Below are 27,230 nucleotides of genomic sequence, written 5' to 3' on the forward strand. Positions count from 1 at the left end.
CACAATGAAGAATAACACCACGGCGAGCAAACACTCGAATTATCTGATCCCAGAGTCATTCCTTTATAACGAATGCAAAAGCTAATTTCCAGTTATTAATTTTTAAATTGGGAAATGACCTTATGACCACCCTGTATTATACAGATTTTATAATAAAATAAAGGATGAACCATACGACCTTGCCGAGAAATAATTGGTACTTTAATTCTTGATGCCAGTTAATATTACATTTACAAGATGTTATGACATTTAAGCGAATCGTTCAAACTGTTTTTGACAATTTATTTCTGTTAAATACATCTCAGTAAACTAACATACGGTCCGGTCCGTCCTGTATATTATTTTTGTCGTAATTATTAATAATTTTAAGAAATTATTAATTATAATCTATGTTTCCATTTAAGTATATTGCAAATTTTATTATATTTATATTGTTCACTTCCAGACATTTGAGTTTGTTCATTTGAAATATGGTTCCTTCATTGGACCACTGGTCCATTCTAGGAAACGGAAGCAGTTCATTCAATTAAATACAGTACACTGATATTTTATGGTTAAATTTTATTTTTTAGGAGCGAGTCCAATTTAGGCAACCTTCCCCTACGACATGATTGTATTTGTCCATTGTAATGTTAGCTTGTTATTCTTATGAATAGCAAGGTAACAAAGTCAATTGGAAATATGAAAATTAAAAGCTCAAGAATTTAATCAAAACTTTGAATTTCCAATACGTTTTGGAATTTGCATAAAAAAGTTGAAAAAGTAATGAAAACCTTTAATGTTTTTTAATTTTTTTTGTAAATTCCTAATGGTACTAATATGTTAATAAGTGCTTATTTATTTTTCTTATAGTGATAAGCAACGCATTTAGTTTACAGCTTGGCTTTTAGCTATTTGCGTTTGTTTTGGTGTTATGATCATTAGGAAAGATGTCTGCTTCTATTGAAATTCCTCTCCGGGCTACAGACCAGGTAATCGAGATATATAAGAACCAACTTCCAGAAGGGGATGAACTATTGGAAATTCTTCGTCAGGAAGAGGCTCCTCTTTACACATGGATTGCTCTTGGTGTGGAATACTATCGACAAGGAAAACAGAAGGATTTTAGACAAATATTGGAGGCCTCAAGAAGAGATGCAAGCTTAACTTATGAAGATTTTGTAAAGGACCAGATGCGGGCCCTGGATCTCCTTGCTGCTTACTATGTGCAGCTGGGTAATAAGGAAAAAAATAAAGATAACAAAAGAAAGCTGTTTACAAAAGCAACACTTCTTTACACTACAGCTGATAAAATCATAATGTATGACCAGAATCATCTTTTGGGTCGAGCATACTTCTGTTTTCTGGAAGGAGATAAAATGGAGCAGGCTGAGGCACAGTTTAATTTTGTCCTCAATCAGTCATCTAACAATATTCCATCTTTGTTGGGAAAAGCTTGCATATCATATAATAAGAAAGATTACAGAGGAGCCCTTGCATTTTATAAAAAAGTCATGCGTACAAATCCCAACTGTCCAGCTGAAGTAAGACTCGGAATGGGATATTGCTTTTACAAACTAGGAAAGCATGATACAGCAAAATTGGCATTTGAACGCGCTCTACAGTTAGATTCGCGATGCGTAGGAGCCTTAGTAAGTTTAGCAATCTTGGAATTAAATCAGGCAACACCAGAAAGTATTAAAAATGGAGTAGAAATCTTATCTAAAGCATATAGCATTGAATCTACAAATGCTATGGTGCTTAATCATTTGGCTAACCATTTTTTCTTTAAAAAGGACTATATTAAGGTACAGCACCTTGCACTCCATGCTTTCCATAATACTGGAAATGAAGCTATGAGAGCTGAGAGTTGTTATCATCTAGCCAGGGCTTTTCATGTTCAAGAAGATTATGATCAGGCTTTTCAATATTACTATCAAGCAACACAATTTGCGTCCCAGTCATTTGTGCTTCCCCACTATGGATTGGGTCAGATGTATATATATAAAGATGATACCGAAAATGCTGCCCAATGTTTTGAGAAAGTTCTTAAAGCCCAACCAAATAACTATGAAAGTATGAAAATTTTGGGGTCTCTGTATGCACAATCTAAATGCCAGTCTAAGCGTGATCAAGCAAAGGCTTATCTAATTGCAGTAACAGAACAGTTTCCAAATGATATTGAAGCATGGATTGAATTGGCTCAGATTCTTGAACAGTCAGAATTTCAAGATGCCTTGTTAGCTTATGAAACAGCTACTCGATTATTAAATGAAGAAGTAAATGCTGATACTCCCCCAGAAATTTTGAACAATATTGGCACTCTTCATTATTGTTTAGGCAATTTTAAAGAAGCAAATAAATACTATGAAGCTTCTCTGAAGAGGTCTAGCATCGAAAGTCAGCATGATGAATCCTATTATAGTGAAATTTCAGTTACAACAAATTATAATATGGCCCGTCTCTACGAGTTTTTTAGTGAATTTGATAAAGCAGAAAGGTTTTATAAAAACATAATCAATGCTCATCCTATTTATGTTGACTGTTACCTTCGCTTGGGATGTATGGCTAGAGACAGAGGGCAAATTTATGAGGCGTCAGATTTCTTTAAAGAAGCACTACTAGGCGACCAGGATCATCCAGATGCTTGGTTACTTATTGGCAACCTTCACTTAGCAAAACAAGAATGGGGCCCAGCACAAAAGAAATTTGAACGTATAATTAGACAAGAGGCGACATCCAAAGACACCTACTCTTTGGTTGCCTTAGGTAATATCTGGTTGCAAACTCTGCACCAACCAACGCGTGACAAAGATAAGGAAAAAAGACATCAAGACAGGGCATTAGCAATGTATAAACAAGTTTTACAAATTGATCCAAGGAACATATGGGCTGCTAACGGAATAGGAGCCGTCTTGGCTCATAAAGGATATATCTCAGAGTCCAGAGATATATTTTCCCAAGTTCGAGACGCTACAGCCGATTTTTGTGATGTTTGGGTTAACATGGCACATATTTACGTGGAACAAAAACAGTACGTTGCAGCTATTCAGTTGTATGAGAACTGTTTGAAGAAGTTCTTCAGATACCATAATGTGGAAATTTTGATGTATCTGGCTAGAGCATACTTCAAATGTGACAAACTCAAGGAATGCAAATATGCATTATTAAAGGCAAGAAGGGTAGCACCTCATGATACTGTTTTGTTGTATAATATTGCTCTAGTACTTCAGAGATTGGCAATAGAGACACTAAAAGACGAGAAAAGTAACTTGAAGACAGTACTTTGTTCAGTGAATGAACTCCGTTTATCATATAAGTATTTCCAGTATCTCAGCATTCACGGAGACAGAATGAAATATAACCTTGCTCAGGCTGCAGTTGAAGCAAGGCAGTGTCGAGATTTGTTAAGTCAAGCCCAATACCACGTTGCACGAGCACGCAGGTTAGATGAAGAAGAAAAGGAATTTAGACGGAAACAAGAAGAGAAGCGAGAATCACTTCGTCAGAAGTTGACAGAAGAACGGAAACGTGCCGAAGAAATGCTCTTCCGTCAAAAACAAGAGCTGATTCAGAAAAGACAAGAATTTGTTGAAAAAAGTAAAACTAAGCTTGTATTTTCTGATATGCTTAAAGAAGAAAAGTCACACAAAAAAAGCAGGAGTAAAAAAATTCGAGACGATTTCAGTAGTGGTCCTGATGAAAATGAAGAACCAAAAAAAAAGAGAAGAAAGAAGGTTACTAATACTTCAAAATCCGGTGAAAAGAGAAAAAATAAGAAGAAACTGCCAAAGAAATCTAAGGAAATCACTAAGAAAAATGTCTGTTTGACTGCTAAACAACAAAGTCGAATAGTATCCAAAGCAATCATTTCATCAAGTGAAGATTCAGACAGCGATAGTGATAAAAAGAGAAAAAGTGAAAGCGCAAGTGAAGATGAAACAAATGAGGAGAAGCGAAAAAAGAGGATTCGTTCGTGTAATGAATCAGAAGAAAGCCCGGTCCTTGAAAAAAAAGGCAAAAGAGTGATAAATACAGAAAGCGAATCAGAAGGAAGCCTGATCCCTTCAAAAAAGAAAATGAATACATCTGAATCTGAAGTTGATAGTCCAGAAAAATCATCCTAAAGTTTCAAAGAAAGTGCAGATTCAGCTGGGGGGTGAGGAGAAGAATTCTCACACATCACCTCGGATCTCCTTCTGCATCCTTATCAGTCTTATTGTAGATTTCCATCGGAGGGAGGAAAATCTATAGTCAAAAATCAAATTATCGCCATTCCTCTGAAGAAAATTATGGACATTCCCAATCCCGAGAGTAAGTGAAACAGAAGCACTTGATGATAATGGAAGTTCAGCTAGTAAAAAAAGTCCAACAAAATGAGAATTCTGCAAGATAATTAACAGTAATTTGAGAATCGCTAGACTGAAAAAAAATTTCCTATTTTACTGTGTCAGTCTTCTTGTATAATTGGTTGATTTTACAAATGTACAAAAAAAAAAATTCAGTTTTTTTTTTATATGTAATAAATTTTCTGCAACTTCGTTGAAGGCTTTCTTTACTCTATCAAGATAGTCTTGTTTCTTGTATTTTATATGGGTTTTCAAATATTTCATGTTACTGTGTATCCAGTTGAATGTATGCAAACTAAAGCCACGGAAAGTTAGTACATCATGCCTGAAAAGGGCGTGAATTCTGTGGTCGGTTTGCAAGCTTTGCTGGACGAAAAATCAGAATTTCTGTGCGATAAAACCATGCGAACGTTCGACGAACTCAACCACCCTGTGAAATAAGCCAATAAAAGTCCCTCCTGTCGGGATCGGATTCAAACCGTGGCCTTTTGGAAAGAACGATGCGAAGGTGTGTGATTTATTTCTTATTATTAACATAATTATAATAAAGTTGTAATAGATGTTGAAAGTGTTCTGCTTCTCAAATGTGCTTACATTTCAGAAGCAGAACCATGTTTGATGAGACCTGTAGAACAGTTATCGTTGAAGTTCTAATTCGATATCGACTTTTAATTCTTCTAGTATGTGAAGGTTGTTAGTATATACCACTTCTTTTATATGGTCCAAAAGAAAAAAATCCGGGATCGTCGTGGATATACATGTGTTGTGTCTGGGAAAATGGCGTGCTGCTTTCGTTTTAAACGAAACACTATCGGGTAGGAACTGAAACTAGACATATAAAAGCAACTGGTGGACATCTGGGAATTACCAATGGTGCTATTGTTGCAGTTGGAATCCAATTCCATCAAGTTGTCAATGATAAATTAACGCTTAAAAATTGGGTTTCTTAAATTTTGAATCAACCTTCCTGTAGAATAATAATGAAAAAATAAAATTTAAAAAGGAGAAAAAGAAATATTATATAATTTGCTAGATGCTCTACTTTGAGGACACACAGAAACGCTCATTCCTATACGACTTGATATACTCAGCAAATCATATTTTTTATTTTATTTCATTTATGCTATTGTGCTGGATTATTCTATACTGCCCTGTCACTGATATCCAGACAACTTTATTTACAAAAAAAAAAAAAATTAACGTGTAGCCTTTACACAGCTTCTGTCATCATGGAATACTATCCACTTTTTTTTTTTTTTCTTCTTCGAGAAATCTCTCCTCACGCAGATCCGACAATCCAATTCAACCCAGAAGTTCACTATAGAATCCTATATTGAGGTCAAGGCCCCATGCTGCCAAGTCTAATTTTTCACTGCTCATGTCCTCAAACTTGGCCTTACACCAAGCCAGACGGCGTCTAGCATTAGTCGGGGCCGCATGCCACGATTAGTGGCATGTGGACGGCTACACAATCGTAGTAGCCCATGTTATGCCGTGTCCTGCACACTGTATTGGTGCAGAAATGTGTCCCAATCGTTTCACTCAACACACACAGAGAGAGAGAGCCAGCCTGTATGTGCTGCAACAACATTGACCTGCGTTCCGAGCCGGATGATTCTTTTCAGGACTCTTGTCTCTTTGCGTGAGCTTCGGTGGTTCTCTGGGTCGTTTCGTGATGGTTCCAGCACCAGTCTACTTCTATTTGCATATCACATCACCAATTGTCGACCAGGTATCATCAGTGCCTTTGAAATATCACGCACAGATGAATTCTTATGTGGCACTCTATTATCATTCCACTCTGGAAGACTGTTAACTCCTCAATCGGGGAATTTTGCATTCACAATCATACTACTGTCTTCTAGAAGGTCTACCAGCACATTTATCTGGCACGACACAACTATAAATATGCTCATAGGACGTGACAAACTATCAACGGAGAGGTGTCCGGATATTAATGGTAGAGCAGTGTATTGTAATACACCAAACTACTGCTAATTGATTAAATAATTAATTATAATAAAATTACAACCTCTGTTTAATATGTACCTTTAATTACAAAAGGATGAAATATCTTGAGAGTTTTAATCTCCAACAAAATGTTTCATCAAATAAACTCATAGATTATATCTTTAGAAAAGTGATGGCAAACAAACTGAATTTAAGGAATCTTCATATACATATTATTATATGCTTTTTCAGAATGTACAAAGAAAGATCACGAAATCGATCTGTCAGTTTTTCAGAAGTGTATCTATATTTTAAATTAATTATGCTAAAATTACAAGTATTATAACTTTTATCATGAAAACACAAAAAGTTTGAAATAAACTTAAACTAAATGAGGCAAGTAATAAATATGATTTCTGGCTCTCCAGAAATTTATATTTTTATTTCTGGGCACCACGCTCGATCAAAATAGGCTTTGTGATCGAACATTTGCTGGCAGCTGTTTCAAAAACGGAGTTCATAAGGTCCAAATTGGAAATTAGAACTCACTACACAGCTATCGCAAATGGCCATGTAGTAATTTTTTTTTATTAACAAAAAACATTTAGGAAACCAAGGTTTGAACAGAGGCCGTTAATTCATTTCTTCAGCTGGAAAAGTTTTCTGCTCCATTTTAGCAGTATCTGGTCCTTGAATGAATCAGGAATTAATCTCACAACTAAAACATGCCCATATGCTTCCTCTTTAAAAGAAGGATCCTATAATATGATATAAAGCCAGTCAGTCGTAAATTCCTTATGGCTTCTCAAAAATAAATTATACAAAATAAATGCAGGACGTTATATGGAGTAGGTTCACATGCACAGGGACTAATTTTTTATTAACAGCATAAACTTTTTGTATGGAAAATCATAAGCTGACACTTTTGTCTTGGACAAAACTTTGCAACCAGACAGGTTAATGGGCAAACTCTGCTATTATGGTATAACCGAGTAAGCCTGGATATAATTTAATATCAGATCATTTCAACAAAGTTTACAAGGGAAGGATTTCTAAATCCTGCATTCCTGAGAAGTGATTCCCTAAAATTCACTGACCCTATCACTGTTCATATTTACAGTTGTCATTAGCCAATCAATATTATACTTTTTTGCTCATTCTCTTTGGCACAAAATGCCAAAGTAACTAAAGCTATGAGGTGCCACTATATCGTGTCTATAATTTGTGTGTATTCTGTAGTCAGTTTCCCTATTTTTCTGGATAAAAAACAAGTTTCCGGGAAGAAGGGGGCATTCAATCGTCTCTTAGGATAACTAACTCAGCCAGGCTGTGAAAAAAGCTAAAAAATTTCTCCCGTCTTGATCTGATTCGAATCCAGAGAGTAGGACAGCCCACGATGATAAGCGCCATCTTGCCAGCTTTGTTAATAGCTCTAACCAAAACAATTTTATTTAATTATGAAATCAGCAGCAAACAAAGTGAAACTGTTAAAAACATATTAAAAAAAAAAAAAAAAGCTAGGATATCACGTTCGCTGAGTCTGCACGCTTCGATATCTATATATCAAACAACCAAAAACGCCTTAAAAAAATGAGATTTCTAAAAAGAATCGTAGCTGCTTCTTTTTTAGAAATCCTATATGCTAATATTGGGGTATGCTTTACAGGTGGTCTTCAACATATTACACATCATATTAATGAACAAGAAGTGCAGAACATATCATAAGATATGGATGTTATCCCAACATATTGGAGAACAAAAAATGATATTTCGATTAGTGTGTTCACTTTAAAATTGACGCACTCAGAAGCTGAAGTATTAAATCTGGCCCCTCTGTTCCTATACAGACTTCTTCATGGAAGGATCAGTAGTAATCGTTATCTCTAATTAAAAAATGTGAAGGGATCGAAGTCATTGCTATAAACATGCCAATTATAATTACTTTAAACTTTTCATCCATCAGTATAAACAACATGAATATAGAGATATTTAACTCCATAAATGTTCAAAGTGCAACTGATGACGATAGAATTGTAATTATAAAATTAAGTAAAAATGTTTTCCAGCTATAAGCTGAGTTCAGTGCTGGGTCCTTTATTGTTTTCGGTATTTATAAAGGATATTGATGAAGACGCATTAAGTTTATTGTCTAAGTTTGCAGCTGATACAAAGGCTGGCGGTGTGGTTAATGACAAGAATCAAGACACACTACAAAACAACAAGACCTAGAAAAAAAATAGGCAGATGGCCTGATTAGTGACAATTGAAGTTAAACATTGATAAATGCAAGGTACTTTATATGAGCAGCAGTAATCCCATACTGTTTGAGTTGTACCACGCTCAAGGTGATAGAAACCAAAGAGACCTAGGAATTATTGTACAGTTCAACATGAAGTTCTCTGAGCAGTGCAGACAAGTTGTCATTATTACTTAGTCTTTTCCATTGGTGAATCGTTACTTATTCGAGGTAGTGCAATATCATGGCAACTCGTTGTGTATTCACGATATGAGATATACTTAAATTATGCCAATTTTTAACTACTTCAGTAGGTTGCAGCGTACTGAAATGATGCACTTGCACTAACCTGTACGTCAGTAAACTTTTATGCAACATGAGACTTTAGCCCTAAAATGCTTTCAGTCTGATAAATTTTCTGTTTTATACTCTGGGACGACCATAGTCCCCATACGGTTATAGGAGTTCACAAGGTAGAGAGAATACAAGAAACAGCACTGTATTTAGCAGTTATGGACTTCTGCTATTTCTTGTATTCTCTTTCTTTTCTAAAACTCCATTGTGTGAGTGTCCTGAGTATAAACAGAAAATTTCTTTATGCTTATTTTGTCTTTTGAGTAAGTCCATCAGCATAACGTCGAAGGCACTAAAATTGATATCTGTAAGAAATGGTTTCACTCGTGTCAGAAGAGAATGGTTTCATGTACGAGTATAACTGCCCAAGGGTAAACAAAATAATTGGTATGTTCAGTTTTCATGTACTTAAAGTCATTCCTGGTACTTTCTAGCCAAACTTGATGAGACAAGAGAATACTAATTCCCTACTCCCGTTAGTTAATATAAGTTTACCAACCCAAAGTTTCCACATAAATTGAAGTAAACCACATTTCTCATTTGTAGAAGTGAAATATAACCCATTTCCTTTTTTGGGAGAAACATCTGTCGATCGATATGGCACCCTCCACGGAAGATATTTAGAAAATTTAATATCTTATAGAAATAATTAATCCATTTTTAAATAAGCAACACTCAGGTGCACAGTAGTCATTAATTTTAGATTAAATCAGTGGGAGAGTTAAAATCGCATAGATGGAACCGGCCCATAAAGTTTGTGCATCGCTGCTCTATATAAGTCAAGCAAGTGCAACACAACGTAAGACACAAACAGCTGAACACTCAAAAATACTTGTTCGTCCAGCAACGTTCACGCTGAGCTGAACTGAACGAGGAAACTATCCATGCACGCACATAATCAGTTCTCCTTGGCAATTATAATGACGTGCCTGTCGGGAGGACAGATCTCGCCATGCAAGTTAATTATCTCTTTAGAAAGTTAAGAGATTTTGAACTCGCTATTCCGTTAATTAGGCTGGAGTACAAGGAATTGGGGAAATTCGATACTTACTCCGTTTTATGGTATTTCCTGGCTCCAGGGCCAGCTGTAGGGATTTTTGGAGCCGAGTTTAAAATAATTGTGGAGCTTTACTAAATTAATGCGAAGGATCTTTTTTTTTGTATGTACTATATAAAGAAATAAAATTAAAATAACAGAATATTTGATATTTTGAGAAGAATTATTTTGAAACAACACTATTACATACAGTTATAACCAACAAGGCTCTTGTGTGTTTTTCGTAAGGTTAAAAATCTAACTCTGCTTTTATTATCAGCGTGGGGCCAGACGACGATGCACGTCTTCTGCTTCACCTAGTCTTCAATTGCATATATTACAGTCGCTACCGAGGTAGTAGATGCTTTATTATAATTGACAGACAGTGCTGGATTTAGACATAAACCAAATATCTGGCTTGGTGTCTCACTTTATTCTTCTGTAAGAATAAAAATCTATGTCATTACATATTTTTTAAGGCGCGATTTCGTAATGCGTACTTGTGTCCAGAAACGTTACCGCAAGACCATAACTAGCATAACTGAGTCAAGCAAGCAGTTTCCAAAACTCACTGACAAATATACTGAAAGGATATTTAAATAGGGCCGCCTACCCTAATGGGAGCAAGCGGAGTGCACCAAGGAGAATAAAAGCTCGGCTAGGTTAACTCAATCAGTGCATGGGTGTGTGTATAGCCGGCATGTAAGGTTACGTGTGGCGAGTATGGGAGGTGGCTGTGACACGACGGACTTTCAATGACGTATGACTGTTGTACAAGTTTTCGTTGTTGTAATAGGGTTTTAGGAGCATCAGCGACTAAGGACATATGGCTCCGTGTATACTGTCTGTAAATTGCTTGTGTTCTGTGGTCGATTTTCTGTTTGCTGGACGAGAAACCAGAGTTTCCCGGAAAAATCCATGTTACCGTTGCCTGAGACGTTGGTACAAGATGTGAAGGTTTCCAAGAGTTATTGTTGTCCGTGGGTCATATGCCCTTTGTCTTTATAGAATGAAAAACAAAGGGCATAGCAACCAGCTTGCACAAAACCTGTGGTACGAAATTGAAAGGGGGTGACAGACGACTGCAGCAGCTCGTGGATAACTGGACAGTCACGTCTTGTTAGTCCACACGACCATCCAGCAATTGGAAGGGTACTTATACAGAGATGACTACAAGAGGCAAGGAATCCATCCTGTCCTGCTACCTGACATAAAACACGATACATAACATATCGCATATCTGGTTAAGAGAATTGCTAACCATTACGGAGGTATGAGAGAATACGTAGGAAACTTGTAGCCAGGGATGAGTTTCGTTGTAGGGTTTTAGGCGTATCAGCAACTTAGGCCATATTGCACAGTATATAATATGTCTGCAAAATCGATTTGCTGGAGATAAAACCCAAGTTTCCGGGAAAAAAACATGCTACCCTAATTCAGACCGACTAACTCAGCCATGTTATGAAAAATACCCATAAAAATCCCTCACGTTGTCGTCGGGACTCGAACTCAGGTCTTTTCCACCCGGTGTGGGGAGGACGGCGATCCTACCAACTGTGCTACTCACGGGCGAAACAGTCACAGAAAACTCATTAAAATTGTGTTTGCCCCTTCATTTTGTTAAATATGAATAGCTGCAACGTTTTCATTTAAAAGTAAATAAATAGTTTTACTTCCTCATTGGTTTTAAAATATTGGTAAATAGTAAGAAATGAAACCTTTTTTTGTCTTAATTCACTACATGCATTACTAGAAACGTTCAGCCTACCAATGAAAGTTTCCCCACCCTTGATCAGATGGAGGACACATACACTGCGTGGCCATTTTATTAGGTCCAATTACCCTTTTCATGAAATGGAGCGCTTCTCCAGTAGCAGCATCACGTTGTTGTAGTACAGTTTTAGGAGCATCGGCGAGTAAGGCCAATGTTGTTCCGTGTATATTGTATGTAACCTACGCGTGTTCTGAGATCATTTTCTGTTTACTGGACGAAAAACCCGAGTTTGCGGGAGAAAATCCTCTAGTATCCTCGCCTGAGACCGACTAACTCTGCCACGTTGTGAAAAAGGAACCCAGCACGACGTGTTCGCACCATGTGATATAATGCACATGGGCAGACAATTCAGACGATCATGGGTAATACGGAAGATTATAATCTGACTATGGTATGGTATAGTCAAGAGAAAAACAACAGGCGGTTCAGCGTTCTCTTGGATTCAAGTTCCCTAAACGCCAGGGAGGATAAGTCCTAGTAAGTGCCCTTGAGTTACCTATTGTTTTTCTCTCATTTATGTTGGACGTCAGGCGGGCCAGTATGAGTGTCTCGTGATTGGTCCAATAACCAAATAACATCCGGCCATCGAAGACTGACAAGGCTGTTGTTGTTATTTGGTTTTTAGGAGCATTAGCAACTAAGGCCATATTGCTCCGGGATATCGGTGGTCATTCCCTGACCTTTCCGTATTTGGTGGTGACGGGCTCGAACCCCGGTCTAATCAAGAAGCGTGTGGTACGCACTGCTGCTCCTTCCCACCAGGCTACGGAGGCGACTGACAAGGCATGGTAACAACCAGGTGCAACCAAAGAAGCGTTTCAGAACGCACAGCTCGTCTTATCTTGTCACGGATGGGGGTATCGCAACCGACGATCAAACCGGATTTCTCCACTGTTTGCTCTTGTGAAGTCATAAGTGGGTAATACCATTTTTTTTTCCTTTGGCAGAGATTTGTGAAAAAAAAAAAAAAAAAAAAAATTAAACTTGAAACTTGACATTAAAATCTGGGGGAAATGTGCAATTCAAGGGACTTGGCTTTAAGTTGGGAAAATCTGCATTTCTTACAAACTAGGTTTACGTTTACATCAAACATTTCTTACTACAGTTCCTTTCATTTTAGTTTAATTTCCATTTAGACATTATCACGTTCCAACCCGAATACGTAATTCACTCAGGTAAAAAAAAAAAAAAAAAAAAAGTTACATTAAGGTGAACAAGAAAGTTATTTTAGCTATCTATGTGTATTGTGTCTGTAAATTGGGTGTGTTCGCTGGTCGATTTGCTGGATAAAAAACTGAGTTTTCGGAACGAACCTTGCTATCTACGCCTGAGACCGACTAACTCAGCCACGGTATGAAAAAAAAAAAAAACCCATAAAAGTTCCTCGCGTCTTTGATGGGATTCGAACTTCCAGGCCTTTTACTCCTGGTTTGGGGAGTACAGTGATGGACACCACTTTTATTGGAATAACGAATAATTTATAGACATTTATTAGAATAACCGCACGACGGTTATTCAAATTAATGAAGATTTTGGGAGCAGAAAGGCAAGAGAGTCGTACCCAATTGTTTAATTGGGATTAAACTGAAATGAAATGAATTGCAGAGTAAAACATATAAAGAAAGGAGAAAAATGTTGTCACCAAACACGACGTGCACTTCCAAGAATTCATGAAACCAATGGAAATGTTCAAAGGGTGAGGCTTCGGTTTATTAAAATACCCAACTTTATACTTAATTTGTTGAAGAAAAGTTAAATTTAGCTAAAGAAAGTCTGACTCGTTTTGACTAATCTCTGGCTAATTAAACGAATTCTATTTTAAGATCTAGATAAGTAGGCAGAAAATCTGAAAAATAGCAATTGAGGTTTTACCGAGATTAAAGCGAGTGCGCCATTTGGGTGGTAATAGTAATCCCACTGCCACTGGGCAGCACGAAACTCAAGCAACTGATAAGGAGAAAGATTTGCTGGTACTGTATTTAAATTTTATTTGAAAATTGTTAGAATAGCTGTTCAATCCATTCGCTAAGGCATAGATAGCTTGCTTCAAAATAAAAGATTTATTTTGTGGAAATAAATCTATTAAAAACAAACTTTCTAGTATTTTTATTGTGATTTACAACCTTACCCTTTACTGTTCAGCAATCTGCTTGAAAATAACAAAAACCTATGAAAGTAATTTTCGAGTAAATCTTTTGTAAATGGTATCTTAAAATCAATAATGAACTACTTAAGAAACCAAAGAACTATTAAATAAAATCGAATAAACTCCAGAATGTACAATAGTGTCTGAGTTAGATGCACAAGAAATGGGCGTTCTTGTCTGATGGCAGCGATGCCACATCAAACACTTCGCAAAAGTCGGCCATCTGTTTCTATCTAGTCTGCGGACAAACAGCCTTATGGGGATCTCTCAATGAATATACATGTACAAGCGATCTACCGGAAGGGCCAAAGAGACGATTATCTCATTGTATAAAGCAATGGTTATGCAATATTTGGAATACTGCATACAGGTTTGGAAACCTCATTTTAAGAAATAGATCTGGAAAAAAAGTACAGAGAAGAGCAACAAGATTAGTTAGGGGCACAAAAGGATATTCTTACCAGAAAAACTGGGATTCTGTAAATTGAGCGTTCGGAAACTAGGCATCTGTATGCTAACTGAAGTGCTTAACGCTTTAAAAGGGTTAAATCAATGCTGATAGTATCTTTACTCTTTCTCAAACAGCACACAAGAGAGATTTAAATTGAAAAAGGATGGTCGCAGAAAAGATGTGCGGAAGTGGGTATGGTCGTATGAATAAACTTATGAAAGTCGTATGAAAAGAAGGAATGGGCAAATTAAGTGGATAAAAGTTTTTTTCTTCACGACAATCCGCCAGCTCAAAATGTCCTTTCGCTAAAAATAATTTTGTAAAATATACACTGCATACTTGCTCGTATGTGTAAGTTCAAAGAACTGGGTAAATTATTAGGAGGATGTGGAAATAAAATGGATAAAAAAAAGTGTCACTATACGACTTCTTTCTCTGGCCTAACGTGAGACAATGAGAGGAAAACGATTTTTCGGCATTAAACTTTCTGAAGGACATTCAATAAATAAATAAACAAGTTTCAGAAATGTTTTTGACAGTGACAGCGAAGGACACAATATGGAGATAAAGCTTATTGATATATACACATAATAGCACGTTTACTAATTTTATGATAAGCACATGTCACACCTACGAATGTAAAAGTGAATTTTTTTGAAAGCATCCATTACGATGCGATGAAGTATTAATTACATACTGTATTGTGAAATTTGCATCGTATGTAAAACACAAAATTCAACCCTTAACCTATCTTCAAAAGTCGAGAAAAGACAATTACTATCGTATTCTTGGTAGTTTCTTTTCCCTTAACGACCTCCACAAAAAGACTTTTTCTCGGAAGCGGTCACACCCCTAAGGTGCAACTACAGCTTATTCCCCCCACCCTCTCCCCGACTCTACTAGCGACCTTCCTGGCTATAAGGTGATTTGAAGAAAACGTGTTAAGCTTTAACCACCTATTTAACCGCCAAGAGTTTATCTGAGCGAAGTTCTAATTCGGTCTCGTTTTGTTTAGGACCATGGCGTGGAGACGTCTCTCATATCTGTTCGTCTTCACCGCATTCCTCATTCTGACCGAGGTAACATCGATTCGTGGGCGGCAGCTCCGGGATCATAGTCACGCTACTGAACATAAAGCCAAGCACAAGTCATTAGGGTCTTCTCATTACAACAGGTAGGTGGTTTATCTAGAAATACTTGTTATTCTTTAATGAAGCACGATTTTCAGAACGGCTGCATTTCAGAGTTGCGTAGGAGTTAGAATATGATAACGTTGTTTAATTCAAAATTTCTTAGCCGTGTTTATGAAAAGATTGGGGCATCCATTAAATTTTAGCCTTCATCGTGTTGTCAAAATTTGAAACTTTAATTTACTTAATTACAGAAAAGCAATAAGGTATTAAAGGAAATCCAGAGCATCAGTTTTCTATTTACTGGATACGTTCGCAATATGACTTTTTAGATCATCTGACTTGGTTTTTATAGAATCAAGACATCATCACCAAGAGCTGATATCTGAGTGACACATTGCAGGTTTTCTTTGAAACTGAAGCCCTCCGGGGTTAATAAAATTCCAGTGTCGTTTGGCCAACGACACTGGAATTTTATTAACCTCGAAGTGATATTTGCGTCATCTGGCGGGCTTGTCCAAATCAGATTTTAAAATTTCAGCTTTAGCAATCCAAGCATTATATCTTAGAACAATAACAAAAGTATTATTAATTTTTGTTAATCTTGAATAAACATATTGCTAAAATTAGTAACAAATTTATTTAATTTTTATAAGCGTGTGCACTGGGGTTTGCGACCATCAATTTTTGCAGCTATTATTATTAGCCATATGGTGCAAGGAAGCCCGAGGCTTATGCTGCACCAGCCAAAAAAAAAAAAAAAATTAATTCTGTGTTACTCTGAGAGAGAGAGAAGTAGAAGGGAATCACCAAGAAAGAGAAGAATGATGATTCAGCTCAAGACCCTGGGTGTGCCAAGCCCACACTCACCAGATGTGAGCCCCTGGGGTTGCTATATGTAGAGTGACCAGATCCTTAGTATTCCAATGCGGGACATCTTGGTGGGGGGATTTTTCACCCCCCCCCAGAAACAATATGCACATTTATTATTTATTTATTTTATATATAAAAATATTCACATATAAATTAAAAACATATACTTCTTTAAACTAAACTTATAAAATAAAATATACTTCTTAAAATAAAACCAACCTATATTTGTTTTTTTTTACGGAGAAAGGCTGAAATTCGGTGCCGTTAATCAATTTTCATTTTTGTTTTGCGAAAAAAGATTAGGTTTTTTTCTGTGAAATAATAATAATAATACATACTTGTTTTAACAATAAAAACAAGAGAAATTAAATATATTTTTCCGCTGGGTGAATTTTTCTTAATTCTTCATTATTTGAAATTTCATCATAAAATTCTTCACAATAATTAGCAAAATTGCACATAACTTGTAGTATTGCTTTCAGCGTTTCTAAGGTAAGTTGTGTTTTTGTTAATGTCCACAGCTTATTTACTACCGAAAAAACTGTTTCCGTTGTACTATAATTTCCATTAAGTATGGAGGCTACATGTCCAATCCGGCACAGTTTGCAACGCGGGGCAAACGACTGAAATTCGGGATTGTCCTGCATAATCCAGGATGTCTGGTCACTTTAGCTGTATGCCAACCATGAACCAATTAGTATCCTGAACTGTTTGGTTACATTTGGATAATTTTTTTTATATAATTTTAAAAAAAAGTTTTGTTTATAGTCCGGCAAAACCAGGTCAGAGGAGTTTACCATAAATCACGAATACAATTGTTAATCGTATTTAGCAGTCATGGGTTTTCAACTATGAGCATGTGCTACTGCACTCTTGCCTCTGATCATTCAGCAACATCAGACATTAAATTAAGTTCAGTGAGGCTATCTGGATTAAAATCTCTCCAAGTAAAGGGAACAAATGATGCTAGATTCAAGAGACCGACAACAATGTCTAAATAGGGACTCAACCCGTGCCAAACGAAAGAGATGAATGATGATGTAAAGGGAAACTTTTTTTTTTTTGGCTATTTTAGCAAAAACCTGGCTACCTTAATGCAGATGTGATTGAATGGACCATGCTTCAAGCTTGTGTGACTGCTAAATACAGTTAATGAATGTATTTATTGTCAAAATGATTAATCGAAACTTCTCAAACCTGTGTCAGAGTATAAAATACTAAAGTTGCACGATTCCAAGGCAACCCTTTGTTGCAGTCAGTGACATGTGGCATATGAAAGATTTGTTCCATTTAGTAACTATCTATAGAAAATTCAGTTAACTTAGACCTCCTTTCATGGGAAATAATTTGTAAGTAAATATGACAATGAAAATAAAACACAGTTGATTTCAGCAAGGGTTGCACATACGTCAATAATATTAATTCCATGTTACTTGTGGTTATACATAAAGTTTTAAAGGAAATTGGATTTGTGTGGAGAAAGCAAGTGAAATACTCGCTGAGCAAGCTAACACTACAATTTCCAGGAGATACGTATATACCCAATTAAACAAAATCTTTGTTTGAACAGACAGTTCTCCTCCAGTAAATGAAATTAAGCAGAAATGTTCCTGAATTCTAACTTGAAAACGAATCCCAAGCAGATTCAAAATATCATATTTGTGCAGGACTGTAAGTTAACCAGACGTCTTATTATTATTTAGAAAAAGTATATGAAAAACAAAGAATGTTTTTCATATACTTTTTCTTCATTATTTGAAATTTCTTCATAAAATTCTTCACAATAATTAGCAAAAGAATTTTTCTCGATATCTACATGGCGAGAAGTGTTCAACTTTAATTTTATCCATGTATGCCTTTCAAAGAAAAAAAATCCTTGTTCAGTTATGCATTGATGAAACCTGGACATTTATGCACCTGCAACCCAAAAAAGACTGACTAGATGATTCTAGGTAAATCAGCTTTGAGGAAAGAAATGGAAAATTTTTATCATGTTGGCAATGAGAACAGATGAATTAACCCTTTAATCTGCATGCCAATTTCATACCTGTACAAGGGTTTTGATATTTGTATAAATTATGCTATTTTGGTGTTTGTATAAATTATGCCATTTTATAATATTAAACTAGGCAAGAAAAAATTTAAAACTATTGACTTTTTGATGCCTTCCTTTATTTTAACATATAATATATGAATAACACATTTTTAAATTAAATTAGTTTTTTTAATTGTAGACATTAAGTGGCATCACTGTTTCCATAGTGAAGCCAGCACACATCAACAAATGGATGCCAGAGATGATATTTTTAACCGTGTTCCTTCGTAAGTTATTTATGAAACAAAATCAGCATTACACAAGCATGCACCTTTTTGCGCCAAAATTAAGTTAAGCCTGCCATTTTATTTTTTTATGCTCATATTATTTCAATTCAACACGATGCATATCTCAAAGGGAAAAAAATTCAATAATTTTGCAAATATGCAAGATCATTTGCAAAAATATCCTGTTTTTGAATTCAATAGTGAGAAATATGTTTCTGAAATTGAGAAAGCTGTGGATGATTTTGAAAGCAGATTCAATGATTTTAAAACAATTGAAGACATTGTTCAATATATTTCTTATCCATTTAATGTCGACTTAGATATGAAACAAATTGCAGAAAAAAATCGCTGAGATTTTTCACATGGAGAAAATATTACTTGAAAATGAAATTATTACACTGCGAAACGATATCTTCCTAAAAGCCAGATCATCAGAAAAAGACTTGGAAATATGTTTGCCAAGAAAAGTACTCAAATGTAAAAAAATGCAGTGAACTTTTAAATTTCTGTTTTGGTTCCGATTCACATAGAATGTGAATCGGCCTTTTTCGTATTTGAAATAAACAAAGACAAAGAATCTCTCTACTCCTACGGACGTGTATACAGAAGATTCTTTACAGTTGGCTTTGTCACTGTATATCCCCGATTTTGAAGCTTGGTAGATGACATGAAGACACAAACTTCACATAATTAAAAATTTAAATACTTATGAATTTAAAATAAAAATTCTGAATTGTATTTAATTTTAAAATTTATAAACAACATTTTTCAATATGTGTGTTGATTAACTTTTTTAATCATGTGGAATGAAATTCTTGAGCTGGTAGATCGTGGCATATTTTGAAGAAAAAAAATAGATTGGATCACAAATTAAGTTGGCCACCCCTGGTCTATATGATCTTGGTTCTATCGTTTGTTGTCCAGTTTCTTAATTAATTGTAAGAGGGCAATTTAAAAACTTAGTCATTAATCATTTCTGCACATTCTCTGCTTCATCTTTTTTTCCTGTTGACAAAATCAAATTATATTTTTGCTAGACAGTTCCTTCACTTGTGCTGAAAATAGCTCTTCCTCCAAAAGAAGTCAAGAGTTAACATGGGTCTTGGTGCAAAAATGTGTAACTAGCCCCTCCTTATGTTTGTGTGTTCATGTGTGGATGTGAAGATTGAAAAGCAATGAGTCAATTCTAAATTAAACATTTTTATTATTTTAAGTTTGTAAATTTTTTGCCAATTATTAAAATTGAATTTTATTACTTAAAAGATGTAACATTAAGGTTTCAGCCCAGCCCCTTGAAGAATTGCTGACCTGGGTATTGTAGACTTCTAATCCCCCTTTTGTCGGGCTGGCTTGCTTCCTCCTCTTCAATTTCTATGCAGTATTTTTATATCTATGTATTAAAGTAATTGCAGTATTTAATATCCATATAAGACTTGTACTCATATATAAAATGTTTTATTTTATTTTTTTTTTTTTACATCAGCTCAGCAAATAATTTACTAAATGTATCACATTCATTGCGTTTTCTGTATGTGAGGAAACAATAACCAGTTTTAGAGAGCTCTAAAATTATAAAAGATGCCTATATATAATTTTATTAAATAAGATTAAATGAGAATATTTTTTTTTATCCAGTAGAAGCTTTTCATCTGATAAAAATTGATTAGCTTCTGTGTGCCTTCCAAAATCTATAATAATGAGCAAAATTTGAGATTTAATTTTATTTTTATACACAATATTCAATTTTAATCTTTGTCTTATTTATTATATAGCAGTTCTCAGCGGCATTTGGCTGATAAGTACAAGAATTACAAAGAAGACTCTAATGTTATAGATGAAAATAAAGGTATGAATATTATGAGTTATTACAAGTACAGTATATATTAGCAGTCTTAAAAATCTGGTTAGAGATTCTAACTATCTATAATAATAGGTGTGGCCAACACTTAGCTGGAAGCAACATGTTGCCTACAAGGCATTTATACAATCTTCTGAAGGATATTTCACAAGTTGCGGCATCATAAGGAAACCATGCAGTGAGCTACAAAGTTTGCTCAATGTTTACTATTCATTCAGATATGTAAATGCAATACATCTTCCATTCCATAAGGACATAACCAGTGATTACAAAGGCTGATTTTCGCAATATGTATTGGCAGGCCCAGATAGAGGGGATGGGGGGGCAGGGCCATTTGGTCCTGGCCCTGGACTCAGATGAACCCCAAAATTTGGTCTTTTATGTAAAAACAATGATGTGAAAGTGACTGAAAAAAGTTTCAAATAAACTTAAATAAAAATTATTTTTTAAGTGTCATTCTATCTGAGAAGTAATAATACAATAATATATTTTATGATCACCTATTGGCTACTGCCCAAAGGAATGGGAGAGGATTGAGGGATGGAAGGTACGGAATGATAATATATTCCATACCTCATTTTTTTCTGAATCGGGCCTTGAAATTCCTTCTCTAGGTGATTTTAAAAATATTTCTATTTTCTCTGTCTTGGAATTATTTGATAGAAACTGTTCCACATAATATGAGACAATTAAAAATTGATGAAATGTACAAGATGATTTGTTAAAATCATCTTGTGACTTTTAAACAAATATCTTACAATTCCTTTTGGAGGTGGTTTGTGCGAGAATTTTTATTTTTTAAAGTAAACCTGGTGTTGTAGAATAGGAGGATTTCAACCTTAAACCTTGAATATATTTTCTCTGGGTGCCATTTCATTTAAGTCTTAATCAGTTTTACTGGCATAAAATTTCTCCCTTTGAATTCATAAATAAGTGTATCTAATAGTGTTTTTCTTTATTTCATTGACTGGAAATATGTTAGCAACTACTAAAAAATTTACAAGAGAAAAATTTACTGAACTTAATGACACAGATTTAATTTCTCTAACATTGTAACAATCTGCTTAATCCCTCAGCCCAGGACCCTCCTTATAAGTCATGAAGTGGGCTGGTGGACCAAGTCTTGTTAAAATTGTTATAAACTACTTTAATGATTAATTGGAGTAATCCACTTAAATAATTTTCCTACATCTAATATTTAATATTAAAATCTATTCTTATTTTATTATTTATAATTTTAATTCCTATTAAATTTTAATCTGGGTAATGTAATGTTATTTAGGTCGTCAATTTGTCTTAAATAAATGTAAATTATATGGAAATTGTGGAGCATTGTAATCAGTATGATAAATAATTTCTTTTATATAAATTAAAGTTTCTTTTTTATAAGGGGTAAAAAATCTGTTTTTATTTGTTTTCTTGATATTTATTATTCATATATTTATGGCTTTTGGAGTTGAGTGTGCCCCATCTCACCTCTCTCAGGCTCTGTACATCAGTGATATACTGCTGGAGATGCATAACACTGTAAATCTTCTTTTTATTTAGGTGACTCTTCAGATAACTTTAATAATGAAATGTGATGTTTGTATGCATTAGTGGGCATCTGAGTGGCTACTCCATGGACTCATAGCATCCTGTTCAGTGTTTCAGGGTAAATGTCAGCACCCTGCTCTTTGTAAAGTTCGAACCATTGTGGGATGTTCTCAGGCCAATATCAAGCATAATGTACCAGTTCACATTCCCACAGGAAAAAATTTGCATCTTTACTTAAAAGAATGGTTGATGTAAGATTTATATGCCTAGAACAAACACTCTTTTTGCAACAATCCTCATACCAAAACAAACTGGTTCCATTTCTAGAATTCGTTATCAGTCAATGCTTTAATAATGAAATGTGATGTTTGTATGAGGCACTTCCTACAGAAGTGCCTCATACATTGGAAAGGCAATTAAAATAATGCATAATCCACCCTCTTTTGAGGGTGGATTATGCATTATTTTAATTGCCTTTCTAATTTTGACTATGTTGCATGTTTTAAGCATCCCCTACTCTTTTCTAACCTGGTAAATATAACTGGATGTATGCAAGGTGTGTACAAAGCATTTTTTCCATTATTTATGTTGTTTTAAAACCAACTAATTTTCACTTACTAAAACAAGGCCTTACCACCAACAGAATGTTAATACATCACATCACCTAATCTCCTGAAATAGTTTTGTTTTTCCCCCATTAGAAACAAGGGGGGAACATGATGAGCCAATGTGGCAAACAGAGTTCAGTGCTGTCAACTTCACTGCTATTTAATTCATCTATTAAATTTAAATAAGAAACAATTTAAATTGTCTTAGAAACAATCTCAGATCTAAAATATTTAATAATATTAATTTTGAGTTTCCCGGTATCATCACAGTTATAAACACTCATGGTTTTCATCATTGAAAATTCTCATCTGTCCCAAAAGGAAATAAAGCACATCACATTTACAAATTGCTGTTTCTTTTGCAAGAGAGAATTTTTAATTCTTAACCAATGCTTTACAGTTGACTACCTTAAATAAGTTATAAAAACTAGTATTACTTATATAAAAACTAACCATTTTGGACAAACTCTCATACCAGTTAAAGTGCATTGACTACAGTACTTTGGTTTATATAATTTGAAGTAATTCATATATATTAGGTTAATATATATGTAAGATACTGAATTAAAAGGTTCATGCATAAAAGAAATAAAAATTTAATCTGAGAATGAGGACAAATGGGCCTGTTGTACTGGGATCCATGGTAAATGATGATTAAATGTTAGCCAGTAAAATAGTTTAATTACAAATAGATAGTGTAGCTTTCGAGACAAATCGTGCCTCTTTTTCAACAGAAAAATTGAAACTTAATTATTCTGACAGACACGGTTATGTGTGCAGTGAGGTGGGTGTTCATTGTTGCTGCACGGACGTGCACGTTTTTCTCAGAAAAATGTGCTACAGTATCTATTTTTAATCAAAGATATTCAGTATCTATTTGTAATTAAATTATTTTACTGGCTAATCTTAATCTGGTTAACACTTAATCATCATTTAAATTTGAGAATTCAGAATTTAATGTTAATTGCAACTTGAAGATTTCAGCTGACTTGGGAAGGTTGACTTAGATTATTATGGCTTATAGTTATATGTTTATATAATATGCAGCATAACGTTGCTGGAATAAGTACTTTTAATATATTCATGATTTCTCTCTTATCATTAGTGGAATGCCATAAAGCTGCCCTAAGGAAGTGTGGCCACAGTTTTCTAAAAGTATTTCAGTTGCTGACATATGTTCCAGAAAATCAAGCATTTGAAACAGAGTGTGCTCTCAGATCTGTAAGTTGTCTTGCACTATTGTTGCATGTAATCTATAGTTTTCATGACAGTATTCAATTGAAATTAATTATAGATTTTGCAGAAGCAGGAAGCTGATTACCGGATGATATATGTATCCCTTAATTAAAATATGTGTAAATATTCTAGCTAACAATATTCATACCAAAATTTGTAAAATTCATTGTTTATGATATAATTTTTTCCAAAAGTCAAATATGAATAGAATAGAGTTGCAAACATTGTGGAAATGACCCAAATTTACATACTGGATTTCATTATAGTTCTTGATATGAAAAGTAAAATAAAATAAAATATTAACATAAGTGAATTAATTACCTGAAAAAAACATAAATTAAAAAAATACTAAATATCAATAAATGTTTAGTAATATCAAATTATACGCAAAGGGAATGAATTTCTTTGGCATATACAGTCATACTTGACTTTACACAACAGGTAGGGCTCTGAAACTTTCTCACTAAGCAAAATTTGTGCCAAATGGGATCATAAATATATTGTCATAAGGATAGAGACACAAAAGGTAAAGTTAAATATTAACATAAAGACATTGTACAAGTTTGTGCAAATGTAGCATATTAGTATGCAGCAATTCTAAAAGAAGCTAAAAATGGCATCATTTTAGTTATCTCATATTGCTGCATACTACTATGTTGCATTTGTACAGTCGCCTCTGTAGCCAGGTGGGAAGGAGCAGCAGTGTGTAGCAGATGCTTCTTGATTAGACCGGGGTTCGAGCCCATCACCACTAAATATGGAGGATGCGGAAAGGTCAGGGAATGACCACCGCATATTCCCGGTGCAATATGGCCTTAGTTGCTAATGCTCCTAAAAATCAAATAACAAACAAACAAAGCATTTGCACAAACTTGTACATTGTCTAATTCTTTTGCAGCTCAGGGCTTAAGCCCTTAAAGTGCTCTAGTCTAATTCACTTTATATACCATCAGGCATCTCTCATGTTGTGGAGTTATACTTCATGACTGTTTTGTCATCATTGCATCACCAGGGTACCTATCCACCCACCGAAGAAGGGCCAAATAGCCCTGAAACGGTGGCGTCTGGGTGATGGTATCCACTGAGAATAAGTAACAATAGTCTTCTCCATTGATGAAGCATTACTTATTCAAAGTAGAGCAATATCATGGCAACTCATTGTGAAGGTATTCGCAATATGAGATATAACGGTGAGTTAAAACGGTGCTGTTTTTAGCTTCTTTTAGAATTGCTGTGTACCAATATGCTGCATTTGCACAAACTTATATGTTGTCTAATTCTTTTGCAGCCTGAAGCTTAAGCCCTTAAAGTGCTCCAGCATAAACACATTGTTAACATGGAAAACCATAATTAATCTAGACATACATGCCAATCATTATCATATACAGGTATCATTGTAAGGGGGACATGATGACCAGGTTTTTGAGTTTTTTTGTTTTTTTTTCTTAGATAGGCCCAGGAACACTTATATGCATGATTAAGGGGACATATTCCCCCTGAATAGGCCACTGATGCCAATTGACATTGATCCTCCAGGTGTTGTTGTTTTGCTTTTTAGGAGCATTAGCAACTAAGGCCATATTGCTCCGGGGATATGCGGTGGGCATTCCCTGACCTTTCCGCATCCTTCATATTTGGTGGCTCACGGGCTTGAACCCCGGTCTAATCAAGAAGCGTGTGCTATGCATTGCTGCTCCTGCCCACCTGGCTACTGAGGCGCCCACCTCCAGGTGTGAAGTTCCTAGCTATGGCTCTACAGAAGATGGTCTCTTGATGGAGGTGCCAAGCATGAGTTTCTTTTACATCCTCTTCTACTTGTGCAGAATTTCTTCAAAGTAGACAATTCTTTGATTGACCATCTTTCTGTCGGAGCAGTGGACCTCCATTCATTTACAGTTGTTGTTATTCTGCTCAAAAAAGGCCCAGGCCCAAATTTATCAGTGCCAATCCTTCCTGAATAATTTTTGGTTTTGATGACTCCCATATAAGCAAAGAGAGTGACTGCACCTCATCTAGACCCTTTTCACCTATCCTCTCTGCCTCCTGCATGTAATCACAATGTAACTTATGCAGCTCATTGTTCCTCTGTGGTTCCCTACAAGACTACAACAGCTCCTCTACATTGAATCCCTCAAATCTGGTAAAGTTGTTTGTGTTGTTGCCCACTGCTTCCATCAAATGCTTTTCACACAGAGTTGACTTCCTGCCAGGATATGTCAATGTTATTTATCATTATGTTATGCCTTTCATGTTCGTCAGAGTTGTTTGTCTTGCCCATCGCTGTCTTTAACTAACTGACTAAAATTGTAGTGGAAGTAGTAAGCCTTGAATTCACTGATAGCACCCTGATCCATGGGCTGTAAAATGGAAGCCATATTTGGTGGTATAAAAGCAACTGCAACTGGTAGGTCAGTTTGGTGTGTGCTTCAAAATTTATGAATGGTCTGTGGCATTGTCTTGGAGCAGCAACACTTGGTTCTATTCCATTTGGCACATGGTAATTCTTAACAGCTGGACAGAAATAATGGACAAATCACATTATTAAAATGACCATAGTTATTCAGGCCTTGTGGTTTGACTGCCAAAAGACAGGCAGATGTTCTTTGATATAACTCCTCATTGCTTGCACTGTCTCAGTATGGTACATGAGAAGGTTTTAGCTTCGTGTCTCTTGAACCATGCCATTCTCCCTTCAAGATAAACATATGTTAGGACTTTCCCTTCCAGAAAAGTGCTGTGTCATGTGCATTAAAAACTAGATTTGGTGGTATTTGCCATTCTCTACTGTTGCCCTAAAGGTATCTGAGAAGTCACCTGTTACCTTCTTATCTCTGCTGACAGTTTCTTCTGTTGTGCAGATTTGAATAGTACTAAAAGTAATCAAGCCATTTCTAACTGTAAATGCCACCACAGAGGCATTTACAGTCAAAGGTGGATTTCTTCCTGCTTTGTCATTTCATGAAATAAAATCTTGGCCTTTGGCTTAATCACTGCTTGGCAATAAAATGATTGTGGTGCCATAGTGCTAAAATCACATTATCATAAAAGGTTGACACTGCTTTTGCAAGCACCACCTTTTTTTTTCCTTCCCTACTGTACTGAGGGCACTGCTTTAAATAGCCCTGATATGTATACATGGATAAATAAGTACCTTATGAGGTACTTATCCATATTCTGGAATTTAATGTAGAATTGAAATTCTTATCTATAATAAGACAGTCACATTATTTTAGAAACAATATATACCATTCCTGTATCCTATTCTCCAGACATCCCTTAAAGGGATTAATTTCCAAAACCATGATTTTAAAAGTTAATCTTTCTATGAACTTCAGAGTAACTATATTAATTAAGCATTTTATTATCTTTTTTTTTTAATAATATTTCATTCA

At 35.2% G+C, this 27,230-nt stretch overlaps 1 protein-coding gene and 1 pseudogene across 2 annotated transcripts in view; both read left to right on the forward strand.

Annotated features, from left to right (window-relative positions):
• Positions 1 to 27,230, forward strand: part of LOC150076050 (uncharacterized) — a 53,351-nt gene that overhangs the window by 21,008 nt on the left and 5,113 nt on the right. For both annotated transcript variants that reach the window (XM_090387470.1, XM_090387471.1), the window contains exons 2-4: positions 15,291 to 15,449; positions 20,373 to 20,446; positions 23,708 to 23,823. In XM_090387470.1, coding sequence (XP_090243596.1) covers positions 15,295 to 15,449; positions 20,373 to 20,446; positions 23,708 to 23,823 — 345 coding nt within the window. In that variant the 5' untranslated portion in view covers positions 15,291 to 15,294. The remainder of the gene's footprint in view (positions 1 to 15,290; positions 15,450 to 20,372; positions 20,447 to 23,707; positions 23,824 to 27,230) is intronic.
• On the forward strand, positions 930 to 4,106 carry LOC150076051 (RNA polymerase-associated protein CTR9 homolog pseudogene; annotated as a pseudogene).

The sequence above is a fragment of the Mastigoproctus giganteus genome, chromosome 13 (assembly GCF_048544385.1).
Source record: "Mastigoproctus giganteus isolate SK-2022 chromosome 13, ASM4854438v1, whole genome shotgun sequence".
In the NCBI taxonomy this organism is placed as follows: Eukaryota; Metazoa; Arthropoda; class Arachnida; order Uropygi; family Thelyphonidae; genus Mastigoproctus; species Mastigoproctus giganteus.